The sequence below is a fragment of the Diceros bicornis genome, chromosome 18 (genome assembly GCF_020826845.1).
Source record: "Diceros bicornis minor isolate mBicDic1 chromosome 18, mDicBic1.mat.cur, whole genome shotgun sequence".
Taxonomy (NCBI): Eukaryota; Metazoa; Chordata; class Mammalia; order Perissodactyla; family Rhinocerotidae; genus Diceros; species Diceros bicornis.
This window is the reverse complement of record NC_080757.1, coordinates 38,076,802-38,087,059: the sequence shown is the minus strand read 5'-3', so window position 1 is coordinate 38,087,059 and position 10,258 is coordinate 38,076,802. Positions and strand designations below refer to the sequence as shown.

General features: G+C 50.6%; 1 protein-coding gene and 1 pseudogene across 1 annotated transcript in view; both read left to right on the top strand.

Moving 5' to 3' along the window:
• CDK5RAP3 (CDK5 regulatory subunit associated protein 3) overlaps positions 1–10,258 on the top strand; it is a 176,174-nt gene continuing 165,916 nt past the window's right edge. The window contains exon 1 of the mRNA XM_058560785.1: positions 1–6. Within this exon, the coding sequence (XP_058416768.1) occupies positions 4–6 (3 nt within the window). The 5' untranslated portion in view covers positions 1–3. The remainder of the gene's footprint in view (positions 7–10,258) is intronic.
• On the top strand, positions 1,916–3,214 carry LOC131416767 (protein S100-A11-like; annotated as a pseudogene).

Here is a 10,258-nt window from a genome sequence, read left to right as displayed (position 1 = left end):
AAGATGGTTTCCCAAAGGAAATTCAAGGTCTCGGTCCCAGAAAGGATGGTGGGCAAAGAACCCCAGATATCCATATACCAAGGAAGAATCTTAACCTAAGGCCTAGATGGACAGTCAGAGCCCCCAAGCCTGTTGCTAAGAGACAAACCACAAAAGCCAGGTTCAGAATCAGGTTTCATGACTGGGCAAGATTTCCAGCATTGGTTACTTGCACATGGCATCCCTAGGAATGGAAATGGCAGACAGCCAACTAGGATTTAAGGCAGTTGTGTCACCAGAGAAATCCCAAGCCTGGCAAACACGGGCCTCCGATTGCTCAACTCTGAGATAATTCCAACTCTAACTATGCCAGTGGGAAGTGGGGCACTTGAGCAGGACACCTCCCAAGAGGGGACTTCCCTTTAAATTCCTCTTGGGTCTGGCCATGGACGAGATAAATCCAGGCAGTGGCCAAAATCAGGGGCAATCAGACTTGCTAAGACACACCTGATTTCACTGCCAAGGAAGTGAGTCCTTGTAGGTCCTGCCTTCTGCCTGTGGTATTTTCCAGACTGTGGACCACTGTCTGGTATTTTCCCTTGTCCACTTTCTTTTAAAAAATATACTTAAAATTTTTTTTACAAAAATAATAAGTACTCATTTTTATAACACCAAATAATATAAAAAGTTATAAAATGAAACTTTAGTCTGTTCCTAGACCCTCCCCTATTGGATCCACTCCTCCCCCCTGGAGGGTTACACTATTAAGAGTTAGGTACGCATCCTTCAGAGGTTGTCCTATGTATGTACCTACAAGTACAAACATACATCTAAACTGTGCAAGACAGTCAAATTGAAAAATTAAAGTCTTCCTCCATCAATCTGACGCCCATCCCCCAGAAGTAATCATTTTCAACCATTTCTCTTTTTAGCCTTCCTGACAATACTTCCATAATGCCAGAAAATATGCTAATATCTCTAATTCATCGTTTCAACAATATCTCCTGACTCGCTGCAATGAAAGATAACGAGTTTAGCTTGCTTTCACTGCGTCCCTTCTTTCCCTAATCCCTGCCAGTCACATATTTACTTACCCTTTCTATTATTTAATTTTAGGACTTTAAATAACATATTTAAACATCTATTTCCTGACTTCTCTTCAGATTGTTGCCTGTACAAAAAGGACTTTATTTTATTCTCGTACCTGATTGCTATTTTGGCTGGGTATAATCTCCCATCAACATCAGTTAGGATTAAGTACAGTGTAAATAAGGGACCCAAAACAGCAGTGGCTCGAAGTTGAAGTTTATTTTCTTTCTCATGTAGAAGATTGCAGGGGACTGGGCTCCTTCCAGTTTTCTACTCTGCCACACTTAGGATGTGGTCCTTGTCTTCACGGCCCAAGATGGTGGCCTCATATTGGCTTCCAGGCAGCAGGACGGATGGAGGAAGGTGCAAAGAAGGAAGGGACAGTCACATGGCCACACTTAGCTTTAAGGGAGGCTGGAAATGTAGCCTTGCTTTTGGATGGCTACGTGCCCAGCCAAAGACCCAAGGTTCTATTACTAAGGAAGAATGGGGGACAGACGCTGGGGACACTAGCAGTCTTGCCACTCCCTCTGCCCTTTGCAGGCTTGCTCACCTTCTTCTTGTCGGGATTGTCGGTGAGACATCTGATGACAATCTGATTTTCATTTCTTTGTACGTAATCTGTTCTTTCCCCTGGAAGATTTCACATGAGAGAGAATTACATGTGCAGAAACCTTGGGGCCCGAGAATACAAATCATTTGCTCACAGTGCTGTGACTTGAGATTGTCCTTTTCTGACTCCTTCCTTCCTGTGCCCTCTGCGTTCACCCACTCAACCAATGTGGGTGCTCTCCAGCTGTGTACCTTCGGCCTTCCTCTCACTCTCCCTGAGTGACAGCATCCTCCCATGGCTTTGGCTGCCGCCCACGGGGTTGAATTCCAAATTTATCTCCACAGCTTACATCTCTTTCTCAACCTCGAGATCCAAAACAATCCAGTCATCTACTGGTATCACCACCTGACTGACCCACAGGCTGCCCGAGCTCCTCACGTGCCAGTCTGAGCTCTCCAGTTCCTCTCACCTCACTGCACAGCAATTCGCCCCTTTGCCCAAGGCAGAAACCCACAATTTCTGACCGGTCTACACCTCTATATGTTGCTTCCTCTCCCTGAACTTCCCTCTTCCTTTCTTCCCTTGATTAATTCTCATTCATCTTTCATAACTCTGTTGAGGGGTAACGTTTTTGGCAAAGTGTTTCCTGGTTTGGTTCTGCCTCAGTCTGGGTTGGGTGGCCCTCTCTTGGGTTCCCAAGCTAGCTGGAGAGTCCCCGTATCCCATCACCACTGCGACACTTTCTGATCTTCTGCACCCTCGTCTGGACTGTGAGCTATTTGATGGTAGAGATGGGGTCTTATCTCTGAATCCCCAGCATCTGGTAGAGCATTTGGCACATAGAAGTGGCAGCTTCAGAGCTTGCTGCGCCGTTCCCCAGTCACAGCCTCCGTGCCTTGCTCTACTCCAGCGCGGCAAAAATCTCCAGCCCTACAGAGACTGCGGTGCAAGTCTCTGATTACTGTTTTCCAGAGATATGCTGCAAAGGACAGGAACAGCAGCAAACTCTCCAAGACCGAGTTCCCAGCCTTCGTGAACAGAGAACTGGCTGCCTTCACAAAGAACCAGAAGGACCCTGGTGTCCTTGACTGCGGGATGAAGAAACTGGACCTCAACTGTGATGGGCGGCTAGATCTCCAAGAATTTCTTAATCATATTGGGGGCTTGGCCACAGCTTGCCATGAATCCTTTATCAAGTCTACTTATTCCCAGAGTAAATCTCAGGAGCCCTTGGGCCTGGCCTCCATACCCGCCCACCTCTTTTCCTTCCAGCCTCCCAACCATCATCTACTCCTCACAGCCCACACATACCCTGAGCCCAGCACACCCGCCACCCCATGCCAGCCACTCCTGCTGCTGTTAATAAAACAATATCGTTTTTTAACACACACACACACACACACACACACACACACACACACACAAAAGGGGCAGCTTCCATTTTTTGCTGTCCAGCTCATTTCCCATACACCTCCTGATAACTGCAACCCCGTTTCTTTGGGGGACTTCCTCCTTCACTCCACGTGGTCCTGAGGAGCTGGGAATTGGGGTGCTCTCTCTGCTTCTGCCTCCTCTACAGATATGGACATGTGATCCAGGCTGGATTAATCACAGTCTACCATGTCATTAATCACAGTGATTAGACCAACGAGTATCAGTGACCAAGAAGGACCAATCAGACTCTTCCTTGGGATTAACATATAGACATGGGAGGGAGGGCCTCTCCACGCTGGGATTGCTAGTTGAGAGGATATGTTGGGATTGCTAGTTGAGATGGTATGTTTGGATTGCTAGTTGAGAGGATATGTTGGGAGTGCTTGCTGAGATGAGGCACAGAGCTGTGGGTGGCTATCTCCCCTCCACGTGAAGGAAGTCTCTCTGCAGAACAGAGACAAGCGGAGATAAAACATGGGCAGAGAGGGAATTCTGGTGGCCTTGAGTCCCGAGTTCCAGTTCTCTTGGCTCCTATTGTTCTTCCTTCACTCCTTTAGGCTCTCACAGTCCCTCCCCAGGTGCATGAACCAACAAATTCTCTTTCTGTTTAAGTTGGTTTGAGTGGGGGCCGGCCCCGTGGCTTAGTGGTTAAGTGCGTGCACTCCGCTGTTGGCGGCCCGGGTTCGGATCCCGGGCACGCACCTACGCACCACTTCTCCAGCCATGCTGAGGCCGTGTCCCACATACAGCAACCAGAAGGATGTGCAACTATGACATACAACTGTCTACTGGGGCTTTGGGGGAAAAAAATAAATAAAATTATAAGTCAGTTTGAGCGGGTTTCTACCTCTGTAACTGAAAGAGTTCTGACTAACGGAGAACTCTGTAAAGTTTAATGACAACATTAAGAAACTAAGTGAGCCATCTCCAGTGCCTCTCTTCCCCTCGCTCCCTCTGAGCACGGCAAGATGCCTCACCTATGCTCTTTGGAGAGGTTGATACCATCGCTTGCTTTCACTTATGGTGTCAAGTCTGAACTCTTCAGTTTGGCAAGTGAGACCTTTCTGATCTGATCCCAACTTTCCCAGCCAATCTCCTGCCCTCTTCCCAGGCAGCCTCTGTGTCAGCCAGATAAATGCTCACATTTCTCTGAATTTGTCCTGTTCTTTCGGACTGCTGCATCTCTGCACGAGCCTCAACCTGGAATGCTCTTCTCCCTCCCACCCCTCCATGAATCCCAATCCACCCTCCAAGACCAATCCCAAGTGGCACCTCCTTCAAAGCCTTCCTGCCCTACCCAAGCAGAGTCTAGCCTCCTTTTCTGCAACATCACCTCTGTTGTACACTGAGTGCCCATCACACTGAACTGCAATTATGGTTGACTCATCTGTCCTTCCTCTACTAGACAGGGTTCCCTAAAGGCAGAGAGCTGCTCTTTATCCACCTCTGTATCCCCGTCTCCCAACACCCACAGCAGAGTGTTAACGAACACGTGGTGAGTGAGTGGAGGTTTTAGGAACAGGCTTCATTTCCTCATCTGTAAAAGGGTAGAAAAGGAGTTCTTCTGACCGACACTCCCCCAGGTTTCAGGTTTCAGAAGAGAGGCAAGTCTTGTGACCCTCGCCAGGACACTCCTCCATGCAGAGAGGTGGAGAGTGGGAAGGCAGTGTGGATGCCACCTGACTGGCCTGTGTCTACACTGGCTTCTAGTTGTTAGTGATGGGAGAACTTAGAGAATTGCCTTAGGGAACTCTGACTCTCCCTGAGATTCTCAGAGCTTTGAGTAGCCCTGCCCCCCTCTCACTTTCCACCGCACAAAAGTGATAGAAAGAACCAATAAGGTAAAAAAAAAGGGGGGGGGGTTCTTAGAAATCTCCTGACCCTCTATTCATGTGGCAGGACAGATTCATCCCCGGGAGGTGTGGGGCGAGCTTTGGGGGAGTCAGAGAAGGGGCTGGGGGAGGTTCTCTCTGTTGCTTGCACGCACATCCTCTGGCAGTGCCTCTGTGTTGTTTATGAGGTTTCCCACACCAGTGAGAGGCGACACGGTGGAGGGTCTGGAATCCAGATTGGCTGTGTGAGTTATTTGTAAAGTACATAATAAGTGCTATGCAAATACTTGTTTAGACTATATTAGGGTTTCATGTGTTGAAAGCCAGTCTTGGGATCCCAGAACCCTTTTCATCCTTAATAAAGGGACCCCTCAAGGAGCCTGTGAGGGGACTAGGTGTGGTGGTGGTGGAAAGGGTCATGGAGGATGTAAAAGACACAGTGAAATTCCTCAAGTATCCACAAGAGGGCACTTCATAATGGAGAGCCTTACCGGCCTCATTGCCTTGTTTGCTTCCACTTGGGTTTCTGTATGAAAGCAAGTCAATCAGAATCAGACCACAAATGGGTGATAATGGCTGAAGGTGCTGCCCAGTGATGATAAATGACTCATACAGGAGCACCTCCTAACTCAAGCTATGTGCACTGAGATACACACCACCTCTTACTCCTCAGAGCCCCAGATATCCCCAACCTTTAGCACTGTCCCCAGCCTGCTACCCTGAGGGCTGTCTGGATATTTGGGAAAGGGAGCGTCAGGTGCTTCTATGCCTGAATATGCTGGTCCCCGCCCCGCCCCGCCCAGGGAGTCAGACCGCTCCACTAGCCTCACCCAACGGGTCCTCAAAATGGTTCTGACTCTTACACCATCACAGAACCCTCTCCCACCCTTCCTGCTCCCCCAGCTACCAGAGCCTGACCAGAGTCTGCGCTGGGTCACGTGGGTCCAGCTCTGGTCCTCATCTCTGGTTTTCTAGAGAGAACCATAAGTGGAGGAGTGAGGCAGTGAGATGGGAGGCTTCCCTCTGCCCCACTGAGAGGGTGAGGGTTGGGGCCAGGGGGAGACTACGCCCAGCGCCTGATTCAGCAGAGAGCTCATGACGTACAAGGGACACCACTGCTGCTGGGTCCCCCTAGCAAAGGGTAGAGAAGGTGGAGGAGAGGGAAGGGAGGTCTCTTCCCTCTCCACTGCTCCCTTCCTCCCCACAGCCCAGGCCCAAGGCCACCTCTCCTGCAGCCAGCTCTGGAGCCCAGCTAGGACAGTCACCTCTGACCCCCTCCGCCTTCACACTTCCCCACACAGAGGGGGTCAGGGGCAGAGAAAGAACCCTGGACGCTGTAGGAGACCTGGGTGCTACACCTGGCACTGTCAGCTACCGTTGTCACCTCCCTGGGTCTCAGTTTCCTCAGCTGTAAGATAGGGATAACTGTGCTACCCAGGGTGGCAGACGGGCTTCTGCAGGAGATGGAATCCGAGCTTGGAAGGCTGAGAGGGACAGAGGTCCTGCCAACTGTAGATGGAAATCAAAAATGGTTCCTAAAATAACCTAACAGTTTACCTGGGGCAGGAACAGAGCAGACAGTAGAACCTAAGGATCCTCTCGAAAGATGGGGCCCCACATCTCTGTGGTCCCCTTCACAGTCCCTGAGTGAGAACACAGCATGTCTGTTAGCTGACTGATCCACCTCTTCAGCTGAGTCGTCTCGGGCTGTGGGGAGTTTCTGCCCATCCACCTCAGATTCACAAGAGAAACCTGGCTAAAAGGAGCCAGAAAGTTCCCGAGGGGCAGGAAGTCCCAGGCTGGCAAAGACGAAGGCTGAGGGGGCAGAAATGGGCACCGGCTCCAGGCATCACCTTCAGCGCGCGCTCTGGCACCGGCACGGGGTGGCCCGGGATGGGAGGTGGCCAGGCTCGTGTGGACAGCCAGCTTCACAGGAGCATCGCGGCCAGAGCCGCGCCACCCAGCCCGGTGGCTCGGGTGCAGCTGGCCCGGCGGCCGCGGGGCGGAGCCCGAGGACCAGAGACGCCCGAGTTTGAGGCCTCGGCCGGGCGAGAGGGACCTGGCGCGCCGCCCTCGGTCGCCTCTGCCCAGAGCGCGGGACACCCAGCTCCCCCGGGGCTGGCGGGCTCGGGGCGCGCGGGGGAGGCGCGGGGTCTGCGGCCGTCCTCGGACCCGGTCACCCGCTGGCGGGAAATCGGGCTGGGATGCAGGAGGGAGGGCACGGGGGCTCCCGGGCGGGGCCGACGGGGCTCCCTCCGCGAACACTAACGTGTGTCCCCTGCCCCAACACGGGCCCCCGGGCGCTGCCGGTGCCCCCCGGCCTGCAGCCCGCCCCCCGCAGAGAAGGCCAGCCCGGGGCGCCCCAGTCTTGGTGGCCCTCTACCACTTATAGTTAGTTACTATAGGGGATGGGGAAGCTATAGGATGACGACGGAAAAGGCATCAGGTCCCATAAATTAAAGGACTGGGCATCAAGAGGTGGTTGGATTAGGGGAGGGGAGAGTTTGGAAGAAAAGCTTTTGGTGGGGGGTGGTGTTGGAGGCACAAGCCACTGCGGACATTATTTTATGGAGGGGTTGGAGGGTCTATGGACCCTTTCCAGGCTTAAATTCTCTCGGCATTTATTTAATTACACTACTGTTGGTTTTTGCTTGCAGATAGAAGTGATGCAAATCAATTTTAGAAAATTTGAAAATTGACAACAAAATTAACAATATTATCATTGTTCTTATACCTATCACTCAGAGACAATCACTTATATAACCAAACTGTTTAAATTTGTATCCTGCTTTTAAAACTTAACATTATATCTAAAGCATTTTCCATTTCATCACATAATTTGTAAAAGTGTGATTTGTGAAGTCATATCATATTTAATTGGAGGAGTAGATGACAACTTATTTAGCCAATACTTTACCGATGGAAGGTTAGGTAGTCAATCTCTAAACAGTCTCTAAATCACGATGCAGCCAACATCCTTGCACATGAATCTGTACCAACATCTGCTTGTTCTTTTAGGATAAGAATCATTGAGGGAAATATTATGAATACTTTTTCTCAAGTTTATTTTAATTCTAGAAGAAGTACTTGTAAAATATACACGTAATCCTAAAGGGTATGAAAGACAATCCTGAGGTCCTGCCCCCACACTGTGTCTAACTTCCCGGAGGTGACACCGTTCACACTTGAGTAGTAAATGTTCACGATTTTCCCACATGCACTGAGAGATAAACACACCCTAAGGTGTATATTTGTATATGATCTACAACCCTTGCTTCCTCTTTTTGAAATCAAATAAATCATTGTAAGAAAAATACACATTCATTGTAAAAAAACAACTAATCAAGTAACCTTAAGAAAGAAAGTAGAGTCAGGCAAGACGGACTGAGTGCCCCTCCCTGCCTCCCAGTGTCGCCATGTCTGCTTTGGTGGTCACAGTGATAAAAGTCTGGCCTACTCCCTGCGAGGGCCTAGAGGAGAAGCCCTCAGACTAGTGAAGCTGGAGTGCTGGAGGGGAGACCCCAGAGTGGCTGGTGCAGGTTAGATGGAAGCTATCATCCTGGTGCCATTATGATCTGTGATTCTGGGAGGACAGGGGTCCCAGGGCCTGGGGAAGGGCTGGCCTCTTCCGTGGGACCCGGAGCAAAGACTTGCAGGTCCCTGGCCTTCCTGGGGGCCTGGCCTTCCAAGACAAGCAAATGGAGGGGTCTTCCCTGCCCAGACATGGCCACCCCTGATCCGAGCGGCTCTGTTGGGCTGAACTGCTCTCCTGTGTGCAGCTGGGAAGGAACTGCCTCTCCCCACACCCTCCAATAGTAGTCTGAGAGCCCAGAGGCTTCCTCCACCTTCCTCAGGCAGAAAGACACTCCTCTACGCCAACCCTCAGAGATGCAGAAATTCCAGCAAGCTCAGAGAAACAACAGGGCTTGGCGTATGTGGGCAAAGAAAGGTTACAGGTCATTTAAGATGACTCAGTAGTTTGAATGAGGGATCATGTAGCAGGGTCCTGGGGAAGGCTATACCAGTGGGCCACCAGTGAGGGGACCCCCAGGCTATCAAACTCTGAACCATCCTCCAGGATCTGCGTCAAGGTCTAGGGACAGAAGCAGATGCCCAGCAGGTCAGCCAGGGCTGCTCAGCCCTCTGTGCCTCGAGTGTCAGTTCAGGTGGGTCCCCTTCCGACAGGCAAGTCTGGGCTTCTGATGTGCTTCTGGTGTGTGTGTATGTGTGTGTGTGTGTTTGTATGTGTGTGTGTTTGTTTGTGTAAGGAATGCCCATCCCCTCATCCCCTATTGCATGCAGGAAAGCAGCCTCCCACAGGCCTTTCCCAGGGCCTGGCTCTGGACCAGCTGAGAGCTGAGCCTAGCACGGTCTCAGCATTACTGGGGCCCCCTGGGCCCTCACTCCCTGTGCCAGTACCGAGGACAGTGTCCTCTGAAGCCCTCTCAGCCCCGGCTCTGACCATGCCTTAATCTGCCCTTTGGGCCAGAAATCCTTTTGGAAGCCTCCATTGAATTACGTTACCCACCATGTTCCAGGTGCCCCTGCCCTGGCCTGGCTCAGGAGAGGAGTTCAGTAAGACTTCTGTCACGTGGAATCACAGCTGGGACAGCGTTGTCTGTGGCCTCAGAGATGGCAGGGCCCTGCCACCCAGGGCTTGTTTTTTGGTCAGGAGGTAAGACAGATAACGATACAGAAAGATGGAGTAGTCCTGGGCATGGGTAGAACATTGGCCCGGGAGTCAGGTGTCTTGATTTCTACTTTTCTGTAAAACGGGGCAATAACGTTCACCATGTAGGCTGTTACAAGGATTAGAAACAAAAAGTCATGTAAGGTGCCTGAGCCCCTCCCCAGCATGTACTTTCCCTTTCTGAAACGTTTTTCCATCTGTTACTTAAGAGACTTTTACATGATGCCTATGACAGTGGTTGTAGAGATCTGAGTTTTTCACACTGCAGGTTGACAATGGTGGGCCCCATGAGGTGGGCTCCTCCTGCTCCTTAGACCTGAGGGCAGAGTTGACATCCCCCAGTGAACCCCTAGGGTGGGGCCCCACTCAGTCAGGGCAGGCCAATGGCCAAGTGACTGCAGGGCTCAGCTCAGCCTGCTCCTGATTAAGTAAGTGCTGGGCTTTTCTGTCTTCTGTACCTGGAGTTAGAGTTTAATCTGGGCTTGAGGGGGCTCATCATTATCATGACAAATATGTTCTTTCTTTCTTTCCTAATGATATTTGATTAGTTGTTATTTTTACAATGAATGTGTATTTTTCTTACAATGATATATTTGATTTCAAAAATAAATTTGATTTTTGATGTGATCTGCTGTTCCCCTATCATATACAAATATACACCTTAGGGTGTGTTTATCTGTC